The sequence below is a fragment of the Nyctereutes procyonoides genome, unplaced genomic scaffold (assembly GCF_905146905.1).
Source record: "Nyctereutes procyonoides isolate TBG_1078 unplaced genomic scaffold, NYPRO_anot_genome, whole genome shotgun sequence".
Lineage (NCBI taxonomy): Eukaryota > Metazoa > Chordata > Mammalia > Carnivora > Canidae > Nyctereutes > Nyctereutes procyonoides.
In genome coordinates this window covers 64,495,574-64,519,642 of record NW_026575135.1, presented here as the reverse complement: position 1 = coordinate 64,519,642, position 24,069 = coordinate 64,495,574, and the positions used below count along the sequence as shown (strand labels likewise).

General features: G+C 60.7%; 2 protein-coding genes across 2 annotated transcripts; both read left to right on the top strand.

The window, feature by feature from the left end:
* The first annotated feature begins 6,039 nt into the window (after positions 1 to 6,039).
* On the top strand, positions 6,040 to 10,598 carry LOC129494634 (nuclear pore-associated protein 1-like). Its single transcript, XM_055301531.1, has 2 exons — positions 6,040 to 8,784; positions 10,146 to 10,598. The coding sequence occupies exons 1-2, from the start codon at positions 6,040 to 6,042 to the stop codon at positions 10,596 to 10,598; spliced, it is 3,198 nt and encodes a 1,065-aa protein (XP_055157506.1).
* An 8,385-nt stretch (positions 10,599 to 18,983) lies between these two features.
* Positions 18,984 to 23,811, top strand: LOC129494633 (nuclear pore-associated protein 1-like). The gene is made up of 2 exons (XM_055301529.1): positions 18,984 to 21,678; positions 23,198 to 23,811. The coding sequence occupies exons 1-2, from the start codon at positions 18,984 to 18,986 to the stop codon at positions 23,809 to 23,811; spliced, it is 3,309 nt and encodes a 1,102-aa protein (XP_055157504.1).
* Positions 23,812 to 24,069: the final 258 nt, after the last annotated feature.

The following is a 24,069-nucleotide window of genomic DNA, read 5'->3' as shown; positions in this document are numbered from 1 at the left end:
AAACATCGCATTCAATTCATTTGCTGCTTCCCTGTTGTACCTTCATGTAACTGCGCTGGGTTTATTGGTGAAGGAAGGGGTAGCAAAGGGCTAAAAGCTGTGGTTCTGATGATGCACCACTTGAATTAGAATCACAACCTATCTTGTGGGGTTGCTTATGATAATGCAAATAGCAACGTACTTCAGCCTTTAGTGTCTAACAGACAGGACAGCTCAAGAAATATGAACAATTATTTATTTCTTGTGTTACCTACCTTCGCCCTAATCTCGTGATTTTTCTCTATGCATGAGCCTGTGTGCCATGGCTCCTCTGCCTTGCCTTTCCCCTTGCATAACTAACTCACTTGACTCACTTTTTATCAATAACATGTTTGCTTTTGTTTGTGCTGTTAGTATTCACATGTTTCCATACAATTGTAGCAAAGCGTTCTGTGTTTTATCCACAGCTTGGCTCTAAGGGCTGAAAACCAACAGCCTGTATTGACTAAGTATTGCTTAGTCCTGGGGAAAATAATGCGGTAGGATTATCTTTTCTACTCTGTCAGTAGAGCACTGCTACTTGTCTTTACTATTCCTTGTTTAAAATCAAGCTCTGTTTTAGTTTGCTTGATATTTCATCTACTATTTTCTCATGCATTTTAAATGATTTTTCCCAAAATTTGAATTGTTTCCCTCTTTTTTAAATCCTTGCACTGCTCCCTCGCTCATTAATAATTTTATTTTCTATTTTTAAGATTTATTTATTTGACAGAGAGAGAGAGAACATGGTAGGCAGAGGGAAAGGGAGAAGCAGGCTCCCTGCTGAGCAAGGAGCCTGGTTCGGGACTCAATCCCAGGACCCCAAGATCATGACCTGACTGAAGGCAATGCTTCATGGACGGAGCCACTCAGGTGCCCTAAAATATTTATTTTCAAACTCAGTAGAGTTTGCTTGTCCAGGTCTCCTGATTTCCTAGAACCCTTTGCCCCTCCCCTTCTCAGTTTGGAAGATACAAGATCGCAGGGCAGCAGGGCAGCTGGCTCTCAGGATACCAGGGCTGCAGGCCTCGCAGGGCAGCAGGGCAGCAGACCTCTCAGGGCAGCAGGGCTGCAGCCTTGCAAGGCAGCAGGACAGCAGGGCTGCAGGCATCGCAGGGCAGCAGGGCAGCAGGTGACTCAGGGCAGCAGGGCAGGAGGCCTCTTGGGGAAGCAGGGCAGCAGGCCTCTCAGGGCAGCTGGTTGCAGGACTTGCATGGTAGCAGGGCAGAGGCCTCACATGGCAACAGGGCTGTAGCCCTCAGGGCAGCAGGGCAGCAGGCCTCACATGGCAGCAGGGAAGCAGCACTTCAAGCCTCGCAGGGAAGCAGGGCTGCAGGCCTCGCAGGGTAGCAGAGCAGCAGGTCTCACATGGCAGCAGGGCACCAGGGCTGCAGGCATCGAAGGGCAGCAGAGCAGCAGGTGTCTCAGGGCAGCAGGGCTGCAGGCCTCCAGGGCAGCACGGTAGCAGGGCTGCAGGTCTTGCCAGGGCAACAGGGTAGCAGGCACCTCAGGTCAGTAATGCTGCAGGCCTCTCATGGCAGCAGGGCAGAGGCCTCACATGTTAGCAGGGCTGCAGGCCTCCGAGGGCAGCAGGGCAACTGTCCTCACATGGCAGCAGGGCAGTAGGGCTGCAGGCATCGAGGGGCAGCAGAGCAGCAGGCCTCCTAGGGCCGCAGGGCTCACAGTGCAGCAGGGCAGCAGGGCTGCAGGCTTTGCAGTGCAGCAGGGCAGCAGGCCTCACATGGCAGCAGGACAGGAGGGCTCCAGGCCTCGCAAGGCAGCAGGGCAGCAGGCATCTCAGGGCAGCAGGGCGGCAGGCTTCACATGGATGCAGGGCAACAGGGCTGGAGGTCTCGAGCGCAGCAGGGCAGCAGGCATCTCAGGGCAGCAGGGCGGCAGGCTTCACATGGCAGCAGGGCAGCATGTTTACAGGCATCGCAGGGAGCAGAGCAGCAGGCCTCGCAGGGCAGCAGGACAGCAGGTCTCTCAGGGCAGCAGTGCAACAGGCATCTCAGGGAAGTAATGCAGCAGGCCTCGCAGGGCAGCAGGGCAGCGGGCGTCTCAGGGCAGCTGGGTTGCAGGCCTTGAATGGCAGCAGGGAAGAGGCCTCACATGGCAGCAGGGAAGCAGCGCTTCAAGCCTCACAGGGCAGCAGGGCAGCAGGCCTCACAAGGGAGCAGGGCAGCAGGGCAGCAAGCGTCTCAGGTCAGCAGGGCTGCAGGGCTCGCAGGGCAGCAGGGCACCCGGCGTCGCAGGGCAACAGGGCTGCAGGCATCGCAGGGCAGCAGGGTAGCAGGGCAACAGGCGTGTCAGGTTAGCAGCGCCGTAGGCCTCCCAGAGCAAAAGGCAGCAGGCCTCACATGGCAGCAGGGCAGCAGGTCTGAGGCATTGCAGGGCAGCAGAGCAGATGGCTTCTCAGGTCGGCAGGGCCTGCAGGCCTCGCAGGGCAGCAGGGTAGCAGGCCTCTCAGGGAAGCAGGGCTGCAGGGCTGCAGGCCTCGTGAGCAGCAGGACACCAGGCATCTCAGGGCAGCAAGGCTGCAGGCCTCGCAGGGCAGCCGAGCAGCAGGCCTCACATGGCAGCAGGGCAACAGGGTGCAGGCCTCGCAGGGCAGCAGGGCAGCAGGTGTCTCAGGTCAACAGCGCCGTAGGCCTCCCAGGGCAACAGGGCAGCAGGGCTGCAGGCCTCGAAGGGCAGCAGGTCTACAGGCCTCACAGGGCAGGAGGAAAACAGGGCTGCAGCTTTACAGGGCAACAGGCCAGCAGGCCTCCCAGGGCTGCAGGGCTCGCAGGACAGCAGGGCAGCAGGCGTCTCTGGGCATCGGGGCTACAGGCCTCGCAGGGCAGCACGGCAACAGGCCTCCCATGGCAGCAGGACACGAGGCCTACAGGCCACTCAGGGCAACAGGGCTGCCGGTCTTGTAGGACAGTAGGGCAGAGGCCTCACACGGCAACAGGGCTGCATGCCTCACAGGGCAGCAGGCCAGCAGGCCTCTCTGGGCAACAGGGCTGTAGGCCTCACGGGGCAGCAGGGCAGCAGTCATCTTAGGTTAGGAGGGTAGCAGCCTCGCAAGGCAGCATGGCACCCGGCGTCTCAGGGCAACAGGGCTGCAGGCCTCACATGGCAGCAGGGCAACAGGGCTGCACGGCTCGGAGGGCAGCAGGGCAGCAGGCATCTCAGGGCAGTAGGCCTGCAGGCCTCGCAGGGCAGCAGGGCAGCAGGGCTGCAGGCTTTGCAGGGCAGCAGGCCAGCAGATCTTTCAGGGCAGCAGGGCTGCAGGCCTCAGATGGCAGCAGGGCAACAGGGCTGCTGGCAAAGAAGGGCAGCAGAGCAGCAGGTGTCTCAGGTCAGCAGGGCTGCAGGCGTCCCAGGCAGCAGGGCAACAGGCCTCTCAGGGCAGCAAGGTAGAAGGCTGCAGGTCTCGAAGGGCAGCAGGGCAGCAGGCCTCACATGCGATCAGGGAAGCAGGGCTTCAAGTCTCTCAGTGCAACAAGGCCGCAGGCGTCTCAGGTCAGCAGGGTAGCGGGCCTCACAGGGCAGCAGGGCTGCAGGCATCACATGGCAGCAGGGCAGCAGGGCTGCAGGCATCAAAGGGCAGCAGAGCAGCCGGTGTCTCAGGACAGCTGGGTTGCAGGCCTCGCATGGCAGCAGGGCAGAGGCATCACATGGCAACAGGGCTGTAGCCCTCACAGGGCAGCAGGGCTGCAGGCATCTCAGGTCAGCAGGGCAGCCGGCCTCGCAGGGCAGCAGGGCAGCAAGCCTCACATTGCAGCAGGGCAGGAGGGCTGCAGGCCTCGCAGGGCAGCAGGGCAGAGGCCTCACGTGGCAGCAGGGCAACAGGTCTCACATGGCAGCAGGGCTGCAGGTATCGCAGGGAAGCAGGGCAGGAGGCGTCTCAGGTCAGCAGGGCTGCAGGCCTCTCAGGGCAGCAGGGTAGCAAGCCTCTCAGGGCAGCAGGGCTGAAGGGCTCGCCGGACAGCAGGGTTGCAGGCCTCACAGGGCAGCAGGGCAGCAAGCATCTCAGGACAGCAGGGCAGCAGGGCTAGAGGTCTCGAGTGCAGCAGGGCAACAGGCCTCGCAAGGCAGCATGGCAGCAGGCCTCACAGGGCAGTTGGGCAGCAGGCGTCTCAGGTTAACAGCGCCGTAGGCCTCCCAGGGCAACAGGGGAGCAGGGCAGCAGGGCAGCAGGCTTCGCATTGCAGTAGGGCTGCTGGCCTCGCAGGACAGCAGGGCTGCAGGCCTCGCAGGGCAGTAGGGCAGAGGCCTCACAGGGCTGCAGGGCAGCAGCCTCCAGGCCTCGCACGGCAGCAGGGAAGCAGGCCACTCAGGGCGGCTGGGTTGCAGGCCTCACAGGGCAGCAGGACAGAGGCCTCCCATGGCAGCAGGTCAACAGGTCTCCCAGGGCAGCAGGGCTACAGGGCTGCAGGTCTCACAGGGCAGCAGGGCAGCAGGCGACTCAGGGGAACACCGCTGTAGGCCTCCTAAGGCAGCAGGGCAGCAGGCCTCTCAAGGCAGCAGGGCTGCAGGGCTGTAGGGCTCACAGGGCAGCATGTTTTCAGGCTTCTCAGGGTAGCAAGGCTGCAGGAATCGCAGGGGAGCAGGGCAGCCTGATTCCCAGGGCTGCAGGGCAGAAGGGCAGCAGGCATCTCAGGGCAGCAGGGCTGCAGGCCATGCAGGGCAGCAGGGCAGCAGGACACCAGGCGTCTCAGGGCAGCAAGGCTGCAGGACTCGCTGGGCAGCAGGGCTGTAGGCCTCGCGGGGCAGCTGGCCAGCAGGCCTCACATGGAAGTCGGCCAGCAGGGCTGTAGGCCTAACACGGCAGCAGGGCAACAGGTGTCTCAGGGCAGCAGGGCTGCAGGCCTCGCAGGGCAGCAGGGCAGAGGCCTCACATGGAAGCAGGGCAGCAGGGCTGCAGGCATCTCAGGGCAGCAGGGCTTCAGGCATCACAGGGCAGCATGGCAGCAGGGCTCCCAGGGCAGCAGGACTCGCAGGGCAGCAGGGCAACAGGCGTCTCAGGGCATCGGGGCTGCACGCCTTGCAGGGCAGCAGGCAGCAGGCCTCATATGGCAGCAGGGCACCAGGGCTGAGGCCTCACAGGGCAGCAGGGCTGCAGGGCTCGCAGGGCAGCAGGGCTGCAGGCATCGCCGGGCAGAAGGGCAGCAGGGCTGAGTCCTCACAGGGCAGCACGGCATCAGGGTTCTCAGGTCAGCAGGGCTGCAGGGCTCACAGGGCAGCATGTTTTCAGGCCTCTCAGCGCAGCAGGGCAGCAGGTGTCTCAGGGCAGCAGCACTGCAGGCCTCGCAGGGCAGCAGGGCTGCAGGGCTCGCAGGGCAGCAGGGCAGAGGCCTCACATGGAGCAGGGCTACAGGCCTCGCAGGGCAGCAGGGTGCAGGCCTCACATGGCAGCAGGGCAGCAGGGCAGCAGGCATCTCTGGGCAGCAGGGCAGCAGGCCTGGCAGGGCGGCAGGGCAGCAGGGCAGCAGGTTTCGCAGGGCAGCAGTGCAGCAGGGTTGCAGGCCTCGAAGGGCATCAGGGCCGAGGCCTCACGTGACAGCAGGGCAGCAGGTCTGGCAGGTCAGCAGGGCAGGCCCTCCGCGAAGCAGGCCACCCTCGCCCTCTAAGCATTGGGAGGCTCCTGAGCTGGCCCCGCAGGGCCTCCCCGGGGCAGGGCTGGCCACGACACCCTGGGGTCTGAGTGCCCCGGGCCTCTGCAGTCCCAGGCCCCGCCCCCCCCCCCCCCACCTGAGGCAACCATGGTGGGGCTGTATGGCCTCCGCCTCTGGAAGGTGGGCCCCGCCCCCTCCCCCGCCCCTCCCCCTGTCCCTCCCCCCTCCCCCCCCCGCTGGTGGGCGGGGCTGCACAGGCCCCCGTGGGCGGCTTTGTGACCCCTTAGCACGTGCACGTGGGTGCACCGCTCAGAGGCTCAGTGTGTGCTTGACCTGGAGAGGAGTCAGACGCCTTGGAGACCCTGTCCAAGGCCTTCCGCTCCAACCTCCGACCCTGGCGCACAGCTAGCCCTGAATGGGCCATTTATTTTCCAAGTTTCTTCGCCCTCCCCGCCGCCGGCCCCTGCCCCGCCGGAGTCGCCCGCTGGTCACTCCTGCCTGTGACACCGCCCATGCTGGCCGCGACCACCCTGCCGCTCCTGCACCTGCCGCCTGCTCTGGGCGCAGGCCGTTCCAGCGGGCTCGCAGGCCTGTACCAGCTCGCTGCCACGGGGAGCCCGGGAGGCGGCATCCGCTCCCCCAGGCCGCGGGCCCCCCTCTGGGCCTCCTCCCCGCGGTGAGCTGGAGGAGCCCTCCGGGTGGCCGTGCGCTGCCTGCGCGCAGTTCCCTGGTGCTCCGGCCCTCGAGGACTGCGAGGATCCCTCCTCCCGTGCGCAAGGTCGCTCTCCTGCATTCACTACCTGCGCAGGTAGCCAGGGCTGCGAGTCAGGTACCATGCCCGCCCCTCCCCGCTTCGATCCCACAGGGCATGGAGGAGGAGGTCCCAGAGCACCCCGCAGGACAGAGGGAGGCTCCTGCAGAGGCCAAAGGGCCGGATGGTGGGAGTGGCCGCCCCCACAGCCGCGGGGATACACAGGGGACATCCGAGCGCCCGGAGACCAGTGGCGTTCTCAGCCTCCACCGAGCCAGCCCTGCACCTCTGGACCGACGCCTCGTCCCCTCAGGAGAGAGCTCGTGGCACAGCACCCAGATGTCTCCGGTGTCCTCCTCGGAAGGCCGTGCGGCCACCTCTTCATGCGGTCCCGCGGGAGATGGCCTCGGGAAGGCCGACAGGGATGCGGCGGTGCTCCCGGGCCCACGCCCATGCTGCCCCTTGCCGCAGGAGACATCCGCGGAGGAGGCGGCGACTGAAAACCATCAGCCCGTCCAGAGCGTGCGGGACGCATCGAGGAAGGACCCGCAGGCTGAGGAGCCCTCAGGCGTCTCACCCCGGAGCCGTGGCCCGCCAGCACCTGCCAGCAGCGGGCGAAACAAAAGGAAACTGGGCATGCCCCTCTGTCTGCCATTGCCGCCGCCACTACCGCTGCTGTGGGATCGAGGGGACGTGCCCCCACCCCCTAAGCTTCCTTGCGTTGCTGTTGACAAGGACCTAGGCACCGTGCAGAACACCGAGCGTCCGAGGAACAGGGCCTTGAAGGGCAGAACAAAGACCTTGGCCGACTGCCGGGCCGCTCAGCCTGCCCCTGCCTGCCCCCCGCTGGCCTGGGACACCGCAGGCTCCGCGCCCCTGGCCGCTCCCGCTGCCCAGGTCCCTGTGCCTCCCACCGCCGCGGCCGAGCCTTCTGCCGGGCCCCCGATCCTATCTGTCCCTCCGTCTTCCCCAACACAACAGGGTGGCCCGGAAACAGGACACGGAGGTCCTAAATCTCCTCCTCTTGCTGTTCCTGCTGATTCTCTTCCTCCGCTTACTTCCAGTCCCACTGGGGAAACTCCCCCTCGGGGAGGCCCTCTTCCACCAGGCAGCGCTGCAGCACCTGCCTCTGACCGCCCCCCACCTCCTAACACCTCAACCCCCTTACACCCAGCCTCCTGCACGAAAGAATCCCCAGCCCCTATGTGTGTGGACTCTCCCCCGCTCTCCCGGACAACCCCTCGTCCAGGCCACTGCACAGATAGCTCCGTCGGTGTAGTCCAGCCTGGCACCTCTAAGCCGACGTCTTCTACCATCGCAGCAAAGTCATCTACTCTGACCCCCAAGCCTATTTCAAACCCTGGTGTCGTGGACATGGACACTACGCCTCCTTCCCGGGCTGTCATCTTCAGCACGTCCCCGCACTGCAGGATGAGCTGTCCTCCGTTTTCGCGGGGCCGTGGCAGTACGACGCAGAGATGCCCTGCGAAAGTCGCAGCATCCACCAGTCCACCGACATCGGTGGCCCCCGGCCCCACCCCACTTCTTCATCAACTCTTCGGCCTCCAGGTCACCCCTCAGCCCACACATGGGACTCTGGCTGGGAGGCAGCAAACAGCTTTTCTTCCCAGTGCTCCTATCGCCACTGGCTTGCCCAACCTCAGTTCTGGAGCCACCACCACTCCAGTAGGCAGCACCTCTGCAAACCTCAACGCTCACTCTGACCCCGATGCCATGGATACCACATCTCCCTCCCGGGCTGTCGTCTTTCACTCCCACCCTGGGTCCCAGAAGAACCATTTGTCATTTTACAAGGCACTTCCTGGTTCTGGCAACACACCACCTTCGAGCAGCACTGCCTTGGCCCACGGCTCTACCAATTTACCTCAAAAGTCAGCCAGCATACAGACCCCCGTTCCGAAGCACTCTAACGCAGGAATGGCCTCTCAGCCCACAATTGGAGGTCACAGTGGGCAACAGCCTAACAATTCCTACCTGTTAGGGAAAACAGTAGCCCCAACACAGGCTGTCGGCCTGGCCCCTCCTATAACTCACCCACCCGGAGGCAGCACAATGCAGGCAGCTTTCGCGGGCTCTCCTTTTGGCACCAATGTCAACAAGCAGACGGCCTTTGGTAACCAGCCAGGTATTCTCCACACTCCTCACTCTACCACCACTGGCTTTCGAGGTCCGACTGGGAACACTAGCTCATCACTCACAGCTACAATGACGGGAACACAGAGCTTTGTGTGGTCTGTAGTCCCCAGTGGCCCACCCCTCACGGTTAACACCACAGGCCCACAGACCTTTGTGTGGTCTGTAGTCCCCAGTGGCCCACCCCTCACGGTTAACACCACAGGCCCACAGACCTTTGTGTGGTCTGTAGTCCCCAGTGGCCCACCCCTCACGGTTAACACCACAGCCCCACAAACCTTTGTGGGGCCTGCAGTCCCTGCTACCACTACTTGCCCACAGACCTTTGTGGGGCCTGCAGTCCCTGCAACCACTACTTGCCCACAGACCTTTGTGGGGCCTACAGTCCCTGCAACCACTACTTGCCCACAGACCTTTGTGGGGCCTACAGTCCCTGCTACCACTACAGGCCAACAGACCTTTGTGGGGCCTACAGTCCCTGCCTACCACGTACAGGCCCACAGACCTTTGTGGGGCCTACAGTCCCTGCTACCACTACTTGCCCACAGACCTTTGTGGGGCCTACAGTCCCTGCAACCACTACTTGCCCACAGACCTTTGTGGGGCCTACAGTCCCTGCAACCACTACTTGCCCACAGACCTTTGTGGGGCCTACAGTCCCTGCAACCACTACTTGCCCACAGACCTTTGTGGGGCCTGCAGTCCCTGCTACCACTACAGGCCAACAGACCTTTGTGGGGCCTACAGTCCCTGCTACCACTACTTGCCCACAGACCTTTGTGGGGCCTACAGTCCCTGCAACCACTACTTGCCCACAGACCTTTGTGGGGCCTACAGTCCCTGCTACCACTACTTGCCCACAGACCTTTGTGGGGCCTACAGTCCCTGCAACCACTACTTGCCCACAGACCTTTGTGGGGCCTACAGTCCCTGCAACCACTACTTGCCCACAGACCTTTGTGGGGCCTACAGTCCCTGCAACCACTACTTGCCCACAGACCTTTGTGGGGCCTACAGTCCCTGCTACCACTACAGGCCAACAGACCTTTGTGGGGACTACAGTCCCCGTGGCCACCACTCACGGTTAACCACAGCCCACAAACCTTTGTGGGGCCTGCAGTCCCTGCTACCACTACTTGCCCACAGACCTTTGTGGGGCCTGCAGTCCCTGCTACCACTACTTGCCCACAGACCTTTGTGGGGCCTACAGTCCCTGCAACCACTACTTGCCCACAGACCTTTGTGGGGCCTACAGTCCCTGCTACCACTACAGGCCCACAGACCTTTGTGGGGCCTACAGTCCCTGCTACCACTACAGGCCAACAGACCTTTGTGGGGCCTACAGTCCCCCGTGGCCCACCACCTCACGGTTAACACCACAGCCCACAGACCTTTGTGGGGCCTACAGTCCCTGCAACCACTACTTGCCCACAGACCTTTGTGGGGCCTGCAGTCCCTGCTACCACTACATGCCCACAGACCTTTGTTGGGCCTACAGTCCCGTGCCACCACTACGTTGCCCACAGACCTTTGTGGGGCCTGCAGTCCCTGCTACCACTACTTGCCCAAAGGCCTTTGTTGGGCCTACAGTCCCTGCAACCACTACTGTCTTAAAGAGCACCAGGGCCTTGCCTGGCCACACGACCTCAGCTGTAGTTGCAAGCACCAGCACCGAGATATCAGTGCTTCGATGCACTTCTAGTTCTACCTTCCTGCCAGGCACGCGGGGCCCACCTGCCCAGCGTGTGAGTGGTGTGAAGGAAGGGAACAACATCACTCCCAAGACTGGAAGACCTGGAATTCCTGCTTTATGTCAGCATAATGGGGGCCCACCTGATGCAAACACAGATGAAACCCTCATCGTGTCTATGATGGCAGCCCTCTGTATCAGCAACCGCCCTCGGAACCCTGGGGGCCTACCTGTCTCTAAGGCAACTGGTGCTACGGGGAACAGCACCATACCTGCTGTGACTGGACCAAATAGTGGTCCCCCATTCCTACAGAGCACACAGAACCCCCCCAAGCCACAGCACTGGTGGTGCCATGGGGGATACCACCATGCATCTTAGAGAGAACTCTCTACTCTCGGAACACGTGGACCTGCCCCTAGTCAGGGCACCCCTCTGACTTTGGTGAGCCAGCACTGTGTGTGCAAGTTCTTGGTCCACTGTTCTGTGCTCTGGGCGTGGCTAGGCTACCTTCATAACCTGTCTAGAAACCGCCACCCACTGGTTCCTTCCTTTTGTCATGAATCTCAACATAAACGGAACAGATACTCCTCCACATATTATATGGAACAGTAAATGGGTTTTGCTGTATCAGAGCCTCAATGGGCACTTATCTGTCCCAGATTACGTAGATATACTTCTACATCTATAAAACTTTGTTCTTACTAATCTGCCTTTGCTCGTGTGTCTTTTTGTCTCGGCAGTAGAGAAAGAATTAACCGATGTGAGTGTGGTGGGTTGAACCAGACTTTATGCCAAGGTTTCTGCATCTCAGTGACTGGAATGTGGAAGTAGCCACAGGTTCTGGCTGCACGCACAGACCCCTGAAATGTGCATTTTGAGTGTAAGGGATGGGAATCCAGGAGGAAGGAAGGTCCAAAGGAGGGAGAGATGAGGTGACTCGTCCTTGCCTCTACCCTCTGTGCTTCGCTCTCCTCTCCCCCGACTCTGACCTCAGTAGAGGTTGAATAACCCTTGATGGGTGCAAGGAAACCACCCTGTGATTTTAGTTTTTAAGAATGTTTAAATGTTTTCTTGGGTGCCTTCTTAGGTTAGACTTAGGCCAATCTTTCTTACACATTCCCACTTCACCCAGAGGAGACAGATTTGAGCCCGGAGAAACAAGTGGAAAAAGAGTACATGCATGCCTGCTCTGGAAGTGTTAGGAATGTCAGTTTATTTAGAACTTATTGTGCCGCTTAAGCGCAGTAGAACAGATCCCTTTCGATAAGCAGCCCAGCTCTGATCTAAATCACCAAAATATCAGATCACCTGTGTTATTATTCCCGGTTCTGGCTGACCCTAAACTTTTCTGGATCTCCACTAGACTTAATAGAGGCAAAATTGCTGACTTTGTGGGGCTTGCATTCTAGTTGGAGGGGAGAAACATACATCCGTGTCGACGATCTGGTAGGTTAGTCACTCACAACCCCTGTGGAAAACCAAGTAGCATACGGAGCATTGAGGCTGTAGGCAGAGAGGAGCGCAGCTTTCGATTTTAACAGTGGACAGGATAAGCCTCACTAGAAAGTGGGATTTGATCAGGCTAGAGGGAGGGAACGAATCAAATATCTGAGGGAAAAGCGTTGTAAATAGTTGGAATAATCACTGCAAAGACCCATAAGAAGGGTACCGGACACCCTCAGGGAGCAGTTACAAACTAATGTGGGTGGCTGGCATAGGGTCAGCAAAGGGAGGAAAGAGAAGACGTGGGTTGAATACTCTGCACCATTTACTGGCTGTGCGGTGACAAATGGTAGACCAACCTTCAAGAGTCTCCGTGGACTCAGTGCTTTCTCCGTGGCCTATTTACGTTGCAAGAGTTTTGGAAGGCTAAAATAAGTAACTTATAACCCATGTTGTTGTTATTCTATAAATAAGGGTAGATCCACAGAGGATAGGTAGGTAGGTAGGTAGGTAGGTAGGTAGATAAGGAAGAGGATATACAGAGAGAGAGAGGATGGGGATCGGGCATGTACATATATGTGCATGCTAATGAGCTCCTTAGGCCAGTAGTGCTTGCCTTGCCTTCAGCAGGCCTTTCAAAAAGGAGATCCCATGGAACAGGGCTGAGATCAGCCCCGTAAAAACAAAGAACACCAGGGCACAGAGGCTGCTGGACCCCTCCGGGCACCCTCTGCCCGATCCATTTACTCTAAGTTGTTTATTACAGTCCCAGAGGATCAAAGTTCCTGCTCCCTGGCTGCAAAGAACTGCCTACCCTTTGTAGGCAGAACTGCCTCTCAGAAGCAGGGTTGAAATCCAGTTTGCTTCTAATAGTCCTGCACCCTCTCTCAGCCCTGTCTGCTAATGTTACCAGGGACAACTTTTAAAACTTCGTACTTCTTGACTTTTTTTTTTTTAAGCCTTCAAGCTAAAAGCAATGCCCTGAATAAGGCAAATATTTAACAAACATGTGGTAGAGGTAAAGATGATTTTGAATATCATGTTTTGATGCACTTACACAGTAGAAGCAATTTCTAAGGAGACATTTTATTTTTATGCAAATAATACACGAGCCTAATAGCAACTTGAATGATAGGGAAATGCAGCCCTTCCCCTCAAGGTCCCCTCTCCAGAGTCAGTTTCTTGCTACTTTGATGTCACCCCCATAATTCTAAACGTTATGCTTATCCTGCTGTATCATGACATACTCATTTCAGACCATGTTTTTACCACTCTAACATGATGGAGGAAGATAAACTCCACTCCCACTGTTTTCCCTCCCTCTTCCTTTCCAAACATCGCATTCAATTCATTTGCTGCTTCCCTGTTGTACCTTCATGTAACTGCGCTGGGTTTATTGGTGAAGGAAGGGGTAGCAAAGGGCTAAAAGCTGTGGTTCTGATGATGCACCACTTGAATTAGAATCACAACCTATCTTGTGGGGTTGCTTATGATAATGCAAATAGCAACGTACTTCAGCCTTTAGTGTCTAACAGACAGGACAGCTCAAGAAATATGAACAATTATTTATTTCTTGTGTTACCTACCTTCGCCCTAATCTCGTGATTTTTCTCTATGCATGAGCCTGTGTGCCATGGCTCCTCTGCCTTGCCTTTCCCCTTGCATAACTAACTCACTTGACTCACTTTTTATCAATAACATGTTTGCTTTTGTTTGTGCTGTTAGTATTCACATGTTTCCATACAATTGTAGCAAAGCGTTCTGTGTTTTATCCACAGCTTGGCTCTAAGGGCTGAAAACCAACAGCCTGTATTGACTAAGTATTGCTTAGTCCTGGGGAAAATAATGCGGTAGGATTATCTTTTCTACTCTGTCAGTAGAGCACTGCTACTTGTCTTTACTATTCCTTGTTTAAAATCAAGCTCTGTTTTAGTTTGCTTGATATTTCATCTACTATTTTCTCATGCATTTTAAATGATTTTTCCCAAAATTTGAATTGTTTCCCTCTTTTTTAAATCCTTGCACTGCTCCCTCGCTCATTAATAATTTTATTTTCTATTTTTAAGATTTATTTATTTGACAGAGAGAGAGAGAACATGGTAGGCAGAGGGAAAGGGAGAAGCAGGCTCCCTGCTGAGCAAGGAGCCTGGTTCGGGACTCAATCCCAGGACCCCAAGATCATGACCTGACTGAAGGCAATGCTTCATGGACGGAGCCACTCAGGTGCCCTAAAATATTTATTTTCAAACTCAGTAGAGTTTGCTTGTCCAGGTCTCCTGATTTCCTAGAACCCTTTGCCCCTCCCCTTCTCAGTTTGGAAGATACAAGATCGCAGGGCAGCAGGGCAGCTGGCTCTCAGGATACCAGGGCTGCAGGCCTCGCAGGGCAGCAGGGCAGCAGACCTCTCAGGGCAGCAGGGCTGCAGCCTTGCAAGGCAGCAGGACAGCAGGGCTGCAGGCATCGCAGGGCAGCAGGGCAGCAGGTGACTCAGGGCAGCAGGGCAGGAGGCCTCTTGGGGAAGCAGGGCAGCAGGCCTCTCAGGGCAGCTGGTTGCAGGACTTGCATGGTAGCAGGGCAGAGGCCTCACATGGCAACAGGGCTGTAGCCCTCAGGGCAGCAGGGCAGCAGGCCTCACATGGCAGCAGGGAAGCAGCACTTCAAGCCTCGCAGGGAAGCAGGGCTGCAGGCCTCGCAGGGTAGCAGAGCAGCAGGTCTCACATGGCAGCAGGGCACCAGGGCTGCAGGCATCGAAGGGCAGCAGAGCAGCAGGTGTCTCAGGGCAGCAGGGCTGCAGGCCTCCAGGGCAGCACGGTAGCAGGGCTGCAGGTCTTGCCAGGGCAACAGGGTAGCAGGCACCTCAGGTCAGTAATGCTGCAGGCCTCTCATGGCAGCAGGGCAGAGGCCTCACATGTTAGCAGGGCTGCAGGCCTCCGAGGGCAGCAGGGCAACTGTCCTCACATGGCAGCAGGGCAGTAGGGCTGCAGGCATCGAGGGGCAGCAGAGCAGCAGGCCTCCTAGGGCCGCAGGGCTCACAGTGCAGCAGGGCAGCAGGGCTGCAGGCTTTGCAGTGCAGCAGGGCAGCAGGCCTCACATGGCAGCAGGACAGGAGGGCTCCAGGCCTCGCAAGGCAGCAGGGCAGCAGGCATCTCAGGGCAGCAGGGCGGCAGGCTTCACATGGATGCAGGGCAACAGGGCTGGAGGTCTCGAGCGCAGCAGGGCAGCAGGCATCTCAGGGCAGCAGGGCGGCAGGCTTCACATGGCAGCAGGGCAGCATGTTTACAGGCATCGCAGGGAGCAGAGCAGCAGGCCTCGCAGGGCAGCAGGACAGCAGGTCTCTCAGGGCAGCAGTGCAACAGGCATCTCAGGGAAGTAATGCAGCAGGCCTCGCAGGGCAGCAGGGCAGCGGGCGTCTCAGGGCAGCTGGGTTGCAGGCCTTGAATGGCAGCAGGGAAGAGGCCTCACATGGCAGCAGGGAAGCAGCGCTTCAAGCCTCACAGGGCAGCAGGGCAGCAGGCCTCACAAGGGAGCAGGGCAGCAGGGCAGCAAGCGTCTCAGGTCAGCAGGGCTGCAGGGCTCGCAGGGCAGCAGGGCACCCGGCGTCGCAGGGCAACAGGGCTGCAGGCATCGCAGGGCAGCAGGGTAGCAGGGCAACAGGCGTGTCAGGTTAGCAGCGCCGTAGGCCTCCCAGAGCAAAAGGCAGCAGGCCTCACATGGCAGCAGGGCAGCAGGTCTGAGGCATTGCAGGGCAGCAGAGCAGATGGCTTCTCAGGTCGGCAGGGCCTGCAGGCCTCGCAGGGCAGCAGGGTAGCAGGCCTCTCAGGGAAGCAGGGCTGCAGGGCTGCAGGCCTCGTGAGCAGCAGGACACCAGGCATCTCAGGGCAGCAAGGCTGCAGGCCTCGCAGGGCAGCCGAGCAGCAGGCCTCACATGGCAGCAGGGCAACAGGGTGCAGGCCTCGCAGGGCAGCAGGGCAGCAGGTGTCTCAGGTCAACAGCGCCGTAGGCCTCCCAGGGCAACAGGGCAGCAGGGCTGCAGGCCTCGAAGGGCAGCAGGTCTACAGGCCTCACAGGGCAGGAGGAAAACAGGGCTGCAGCTTTACAGGGCAACAGGCCAGCAGGCCTCCCAGGGCTGCAGGGCTCGCAGGACAGCAGGGCAGCAGGCGTCTCTGGGCATCGGGGCTACAGGCCTCGCAGGGCAGCACGGCAACAGGCCTCCCATGGCAGCAGGACACGAGGCCTACAGGCCACTCAGGGCAACAGGGCTGCCGGTCTTGTAGGACAGTAGGGCAGAGGCCTCACACGGCAACAGGGCTGCATGCCTCACAGGGCAGCAGGCCAGCAGGCCTCTCTGGGCAACAGGGCTGTAGGCCTCACGGGGCAGCAGGGCAGCAGTCATCTTAGGTTAGGAGGGTAGCAGCCTCGCAAGGCAGCATGGCACCCGGCGTCTCAGGGCAACAGGGCTGCAGGCCTCACATGGCAGCAGGGCAACAGGGCTGCACGGCTCGGAGGGCAGCAGGGCAGCAGGCATCTCAGGGCAGTAGGCCTGCAGGCCTCGCAGGGCAGCAGGGCAGCAGGGCTGCAGGCTTTGCAGGGCAGCAGGCCAGCAGATCTTTCAGGGCAGCAGGGCTGCAGGCCTCAGATGGCAGCAGGGCAACAGGGCTGCTGGCAAAGAAGGGCAGCAGAGCAGCAGGTGTCTCAGGTCAGCAGGGCTGCAGGCGTCCCAGGCAGCAGGGCAACAGGCCTCTCAGGGCAGCAAGGTAGAAGGCTGCAGGTCTCGAAGGGCAGCAGGGCAGCAGGCCTCACATGCGATCAGGGAAGCAGGGCTTCAAGTCTCTCAGTGCAACAAGGCCGCAGGCGTCTCAGGTCAGCAGGGTAGCGGGCCTCACAGGGCAGCAGGGCTGCAGGCATCACATGGCAGCAGGGCAGCAGGGCTGCAGGCATCAAAGGGCAGCAGAGCAGCCGGTGTCTCAGGACAGCTGGGTTGCAGGCCTCGCATGGCAGCAGGGCAGAGGCATCACATGGCAACAGGGCTGTAGCCCTCACAGGGCAGCAGGGCTGCAGGCATCTCAGGTCAGCAGGGCAGCCGGCCTCGCAGGGCAGCAGGGCAGCAAGCCTCACATTGCAGCAGGGCAGGAGGGCTGCAGGCCTCGCAGGGCAGCAGGGCAGAGGCCTCACGTGGCAGCAGGGCAACAGGTCTCACATGGCAGCAGGGCTGCAGGCCTCTCAGGGCAGCAGGGTAGCAAGCCTCTCAGGGCAGCAGGGCTGAAGGGCTCGCCGGACAGCAGGGTTGCAGGCCTCACAGGGCAGCAGGGCAGCAAGCATCTCAGGACAGCAGGGCAGCAGGGCTAGAGGTCTCGAGTGCAGCAGGGCAACAGGCCTCGCAAGGCAGCATGGCAGCAGGCCTCACAGGGCAGTTGGGCAGCAGGCGTCTCAGGTTAACAGCGCCGTAGGCCTCCCAGGGCAACAGGGGAGCAGGGCAGCAGGGCAGCAGGCTTCGCATTGCAGTAGGGCTGCTGGCCTCGCAGGACAGCAGGGCTGCAGGCCTCGCAGGGCAGTAGGGCAGAGGCCTCACAGGGCTGCAGGGCAGCAGCCTCCAGGCCTCGCACGGCAGCAGGGAAGCAGGCCACTCAGGGCGGCTGGGTTGCAGGCCTCACAGGGCAGCAGGACAGAGGCCTCCCATGGCAGCAGGTCAACAGGTCTCCCAGGGCAGCAGGGCTACAGGGCTGCAGGTCTCACAGGGCAGCAGGGCAGCAGGCGACTCAGGGGAACACCGCTGTAGGCCTCCTAAGGCAGCAGGGCAGCAGGCCTCTCAAGGCAGCAGGGCTGCAGGGCTGTAGGGCTCACAGGGCAGCATGTTTTCAGGCTTCTCAGGGTAGCAAGGCTGCAGGAATCGCAGGGGAGCAGGGCAGCCTGATTCCCAGGGCTGCAGGGCAGAAGGGCAGCAGGCATCTCAGGGCAGCAGGGCTGCAGGCCATGCAGGGCAGCAGGGCAGCAGGACACCAGGCGTCTCAGGGCAGCAAGGCTGCAGGACTCGCTGGGCAGCAGGGCTGTAGGCCTCGCGGGGCAGCTGGCCAGCAGGCCTCACATGGAAGTCGGCCAGCAGGGCTGTAGGCCTAACACGGCAGCAGGGCAACAGGTGTCTCAGGGCAGCAGGGCTGCAGGCCTCGCAGGGCAGCAGGGCAGAGGCCTCACATGGAAGCAGGGCAGCAGGGCTGCAGGCATCTCAGGGCAGCAGGGCTTCAGGCATCACAGGGCAGCATGGCAGCAGGGCTCCCAGGGCAGCAGGACTCGCAGGGCAGCAGGGCAACAGGCGTCTCAGGGCATCGGGGCTGCACGCCTTGCAGGGCAGCAGGCAGCAGGCCTCATATGGCAGCAGGGCACCAGGGCTGAGGCCTCACAGGGCAGCAGGGCTGCAGGGCTCGCAGGGCAGCAGGGCTGCAGGCATCGCCGGGCAGAAGGGCAGCAGGGCTGAGTCCTCACAGGGCAGCACGGCATCAGGGTTCTCAGGTCAGCAGGGCTGCAGGGCTCACAGGGCAGCATGTTTTCAGGCCTCTCAGCGCAGCAGGGCAGCAGGTGTCTCAGGGCAGCAGCACTGCAGGCCTCGCAGGGCAGCAGGGCTGCAGGGCTCGCAGGGCAGCAGGGCAGAGGCCTCACATGGAGCAGGGCTACAGGCCTCGCAGGGCAGCAGGGTGCAGGCCTCACATGGCAGCAGGGCAGCAGGGCAGCAGGCATCTCTGGGCAGCAGGGCAGCAGGCCTGGCAGGGCGGCAGGGCAGCAGGGCAGCAGGTTTCGCAGGGCAGCAGTGCAGCAGGGTTGCAGGCCTCGAAGGGCATCAGGGCCGAGGCCTCACGTGACAGCAGGGCAGCAGGTCTGGCAGGTCAGCAGGGCAGGCCCTCCGCGAAGCAGGCCACCCTCGCCCTCTAAGCATTGGGAGGCTCCTGAGCTGGCCCCGCAGGGCCTCCCCGGGGCAGGGCTGGCCACGACACCCTGGGGTCTGAGTGCCCCGGGCCTCTGCAGTCCCAGGCCCCGCCCCCCCCCCCCCACCTGAGGCAACCATGGTGGGGCTGTATGGCCTCCGCCTCTGGAAGGTGGGCCCCGCCCCCTCCCCCGCCCCTCCCCCTGTCCCTCCCCCCTCCCCCCCCCGCTGGTGGGCGGGGCTGCACAGGCCCCCGTGGGCGGCTTTGTGACCCCTTAGCACGTGCACGTGGGTGCACCGCTCAGAGGCTCAGTGTGTGCTTGACCTGGAGAGGAGTCAGACGCCTTGGAGACCCTGTCCAAGGCCTTCCGCTCCAACCTCCGACCCTGGCGCACAGCTAGCCCTGAATGGGCCATTTATTTTCCAAGTTTCTTCGCCCTCCCCGCCGCCGGCCCCTGCCCCGCCGGAGTCGCCCGCTGGTCACTCCTGCCTGTGACACCGCCCATGCTGGCCGCGACCACCCTGCCGCTCCTGCACCTGCCGCCTGCTCTGGGCGCAGGCCGTTCCAGCGGGCTCGCAGGCCTGTACCAGCTCGCTGCCACGGGGAGCCCGGGAGGCGGCATCCGCTCCCCCAGGCCGCGGGCCCCCCTCTGGGCCTCCTCCCCGCGGTGAGCTGGAGGAGCCCTCCGGGTGGCCGTGCGCTGCCTGCGCGCAGTTCCCTGGTGCTCCGGCCCTCGAGGACTGCGAGGATCCCTCCTCCCGTGCGCAAGGTCGCTCTCCTGCATTCACTACCTGCGCAGGTAGCCAGGGCTGCGAGTCAGGTACCATGCCCGCCCCTCCCCGCTTCGATCCCACAGGGCATGGAGGAGGAGGTCCCAGAGCACCCCGCAGGACAGAGGGAGGCTCCTGCAGAGGCCAAAGGGCCGGATGGTGGGAGTGGCCGCCCCCACAGCCGCGGGGATACACAGGGGACATGCGAGCGCCCGGAGACCAGTGGCGTTCTCAGCCTCCACCGAGCCAGCCCTGCACCTCTGGACCGACGCCTCGTCCCCTCAGGAGAGAGCTCGTGGCACAGCACCCAGATGTCTCCGGTGTCCTCCTCGGAAGGCCGTGCGGCCACCTCTTCATGCGGTCCCGCGGGAGATGGCCTCGGGAAGGCCGACAGGGATGCGGCGGTGCTCCCGGGCCCACGCCCATGCTGCCCCTTGCCGCAGGAGACATCCGCGGAGGAGGCGGCGACTGAAAACCATCAGCCCGTCCAGAGCGTGCGGGACGCATCGAGGAAGGACCCGCAGGCTGAGGAGCCCTCAGGCGTCTCACCCCGGAGCCGTGGCCCGCCAGCACCTGCCAGCAGCGGGCGAAACAAAAGGAAACTGGGCATGCCCCTCTGTCTGCCATTGCCGCCGCCACTACCGCTGCTGTGGGATCGAGGGGACGTGCCCCCACCCCCTAAGCTTCCTTGCGTTGCTGTTGACAAGGACCTAGGCACCGTGCAGAACACCGAGCGTCCGAGGAACAGGGCCTTGAAGGGCAGAACAAAGACCTTGGCCGACTGCCGGGCCGCTCAGCCTGCCCCTGCCTGCCCCCCGCTGGCCTGGGACACCGCAGGCTCCGCGCCCCTGGCCGCTCCCGCTGCCCAGGTCCCTGTGCCTCCCACCGCCGCGGCCGAGCCTTCTGCCGGGCCCCCGATCCTATCTGTCCCTCCGTCTTCCCCAACACAACAGGGTGGCCCGGAAACAGGACACGGAGGTCCTAAATCTCCTCCTCTTGCTGTTCCTGCTGATTCTCTTCCTCCGCTTACTTCCAGTCCCACTGGGGAAACTCCCCCTCGGGGAGGCCCTCTTCCACCAGGCAGCGCTGCAGCACCTGCCTCTGACCGCCCCCCACCTCCTAACACCTCAACCCCCTTACACCCAGCCTCCTGCACGAAAGAATCCCCAGCCCCTATGTGTGTGGACTCTCCCCCGCTCTCCCGGACAACCCCTCGTCCAGGCCACTGCACAGATAGCTCCGTCGGTGTAGTCCAGCCTGGCACCTCTAAGCCGACGTCTTCTACCATCGCAGCAAAGTCATCTACTCTGACCCCCAAGCCTATTTCAAACCCTGGTGTCGTGGACATGGACACTACGCCTCCTTCCCGGGCTGTCATCTTCAGCACGTCCCCGCACTGCAGGATGAGCTGTCCTCCGTTTTCGCGGGGCCGTGGCAGTACGACGCAGAGATGCCCTGCGAAAGTCGCAGCATCCACCAGTCCACCGACATCGGTGGCCCCCGGCCCCACCCCACTTCTTCATCAACTCTTCGGCCTCCAGGTCACCCCTCAGCCCACACATGGGACTCTGGCTGGGAGGCAGCAAACAGCTTTTCTTCCCAGTGCTCCTATCGCCACTGGCTTGCCCAACCTCAGTTCTGGAGCCACCACCACTCCAGTAGGCAGCACCTCTGCAAACCTCAACGCTCACTCTGACCCCGATGCCATGGATACCACATCTCCCTCCCGGGCTGTCGTCTTTCACTCCCACCCTGGGTCCCAGAAGAACCATTTGTCATTTTACAAGGCACTTCCTGGTTCTGGCAACACACCACCTTCGAGCAGCACTGCCTTGGCCCACGGCTCTACCAATTTACCTCAAAAGTCAGCCAGCATACAGACCCCCGTTCCGAAGCACTCTAACGCAGGAATGGCCTCTCAGCCCACAATTGGAGGTCACAGTGGGCAACAGCCTAACAATTCCTACCTGTTAGGGAAAACAGTAGCCCCAACACAGGCTGTCGGCCTGGCCCCTCCTATAACTCACCCACCCGGAGGCAGCACAATGCAGGCAGCTTTCGCGGGCTCTCCTTTTGGCACCAATGTCAACAAGCAGACGGCCTTTGGTAACCAGCCAGGTATTCTCCACACTCCTCACTCTACCACCACTGGCTTTCGAGGTCCGACTGGGAACACTAGCTCATCACTCACAGCTACAATGACGGGAACACAGAGCTTTGTGTGGTCTGTAGTCCCCAGTGGCCCACCCCTCACGGTTAACACCACAGGCCCACAGACCTTTGTGTGGTCTGTAGTCCCCAGTGGCCCACCCCTCACGGTTAACACCACAGGCCCACAGACCTTTGTGTGGTCTGTAGTCCCAGTGGCCCACCCTACTTGCCCACAGACCTTTGTGGGGCCTGCAGTCCCTGCAACCACTACTTGCCCACAGACCTTTGTGGGGCCTGCAGTCCCTGCAACCACTACTTGCCCACAGACCTTTGTGGGGCCTACAGTCCCTGCAACCACTACTTGCCCACAGACCTTTGTGGGGCCTGCAGTCCCTGCTACCAGTACAGGCCAACAGACCTTTGTGGGGCCTACAGTCCCTGCTACCACTACTTGCCCACAGACCTTTGTGGGGCCTACAGTCCCTGCAACCACTACTTGCCACAGACCTTTGTGGGGCCTGCAGTCCCTGCTACCACTACAGGCCAACAGACCTTTGTGGGGCCTACAGTCCCTGCTACCACTACTTGCCCACAGACCTTTGTGGGGCCTACAGTCCCTGCAACCACTACTTGCCCACAGACCTTTGTGGGGCCTACAGTCCCTGCAACCACTACTTGCCCACAGACCTTTGTGGGGCCTACAGTCCCTGCAACCACTACTTGCCCACAGACCTTTGTGGGGCCTACAGTCCCTGCTACCACTACAGGCCAACAGACCTTTGTGGGGACTACAGTCCCCGTGGCCACCCCTCACGGTTAACACCACAGCCCACAAACCTTTGTGGGGCCTGCAGTCCCTGCTACCACTACTTGCCCACAGACCTTTGTGGGGCCTGCAGTCCCTGCAACCACTACTTGCCCACAGACCTTTGTGGGGCCTACAGTCCCTGCAACCACTACTTGCCCACAGACCTTTGTGGGGCCTACAGTCCCTGCAACCACTACTTGCCCACAGACCTTTGTGGGGCCTGCAGTCCCTGCTACCACTACAGGCCAACAGACCTTTGTGGGGCCTGCAGTCCCTGCTACCACTACAGGCCAACAGACCTTTGTGGGGACTACAGTCCCTGCTACCACTACAGGCCAACAGACCTTTGTGGGGACTACAGTCCCCGTGGCCCACCCCTCACGGTTAACACCACAGCCCCACAAACCTTTGTGGGGCCTGCAGTCCCTGCTACCACTACTTGCCCACAGACCTTTGTGGGGCCTGCAGTCCCTGCAATCACTACTTGCCCACAGACCTTTGTGGGGCCTACAGTCCCTGCAACCACTACTTGCCCACAGACCTTTGTGGGGCCTACAGTCCCTGCAACCACTACTTGCCCACAGACCTTTGTGGGGCCTGCAGTCCCTGCTACCACTACAGGCCAACAGACCTTTGTGGGGCCTGCAGTCCCTGCTACCACTACAGGCCAACAGACCTTTGTGGGGCCTACAGTCCCTGCAACCACTACTTGCCCACAGACCTTTGTGGGGCCTACAGTCCCTGCAACCACTACTTGCCCACAGACCTTTGTGGGGCCTACAGTCCCTGCAACCACTACTTGCCCACAGACCTTTGTGGGGCCTACAGTCCCTGCAACCACTACTTGCCCACAGACCTTTGTGGGGCCTGCAGTCCCTGCTACCACTACAGGCCAACAGACCTTTGTGGGGACTACAGTCCCCCGTGGCCCACCCCTCACGGTTAACACCACAGGCCCACAGACCTTTGTGGGGCCTGCAGTCCCTTCTACCACTACTTGCCCAAAGGCCTTTGTTGGGCCTACAGTCCCTGCAACCACTACTGTCTTAAAGAGCACCAGGGCCTTGCCTGGCCACACGACCTCAGCTGTAGTTGCAAGCACCAGCACCGAGATATCAGTGCTTCGATGCACTTCTAGTTCTACCTTCCTGCCAGGCACGCGGGGCCCACCTGCCCAGCGTGTGAGTGGTGTGAAGGAAGGGAACAACATCACTCCCAAGACTGGAAGACCTGGAATTCCTGCTTTATGTCAGCATAATGGGGGCCCACCTGATGCAAACACAGATGAAACCCTCATCGTGTCTATGATGGCAGCCCTCTGTATCAGCAACCGCCCTCGGAACCCTGGGGGCCTACCTGTCTCTAAGGCAACTGGTGCTACGGGGAACAGCACCATACCTGCTGTGACTGGACCAAATAGTGGTCCCCCATTCCTACAGAGCACACAGAACCCCCCCAAGCCACAGCACTGGTGGTGCCATGGGGGATACCACCATGCATCTTAGAGAGAACTCTCTACTCTCGGAACACGTGGACCTGCCCCTAGTCAGGGCACCCCTCTGACTTTGGTGAGCCAGCACTGTGTGTGCAAGTTCTTGGTCCACTGTTCTGTGCTCTGGGCGTGGCTAGGCTACCTTCATAACCTGTCTAGAAACCGCCACCCACTGGTTCCTTCCTTTTGTCATGAATCTCAACATAAACGGAACAGATACTCCTCCACATATTATATGGAACAGTAAATGGGTTTTGCTGTATCAGAGCCT

Excerpts from the sequence above, each read along its gene's own strand:
- LOC129494634 (XM_055301531.1), top strand. The coding sequence starts at position 6,040 with ATGGGCCATTTATTTTCCAAGTTTCTTCGCCCTCCCCGCCGCCGGCCC. Across the intron at positions 8,785-10,145 it reads CCAGTGGCCCACCCCTCACG|AGCACCAGGGCCTTGCCTGG; the intron begins GTTAACACCACA and ends ACTGTCTTAAAG.
- LOC129494633 (XM_055301529.1), top strand. The coding sequence starts at position 18,984 with ATGGGCCATTTATTTTCCAAGTTTCTTCGCCCTCCCCGCCGCCGGCCC. Across the intron at positions 21,679-23,197 it reads CCTCACGGTTAACACCACAG|GCCAACAGACCTTTGTGGGG; the intron begins GCCCACAGACCT and ends CTACCACTACAG.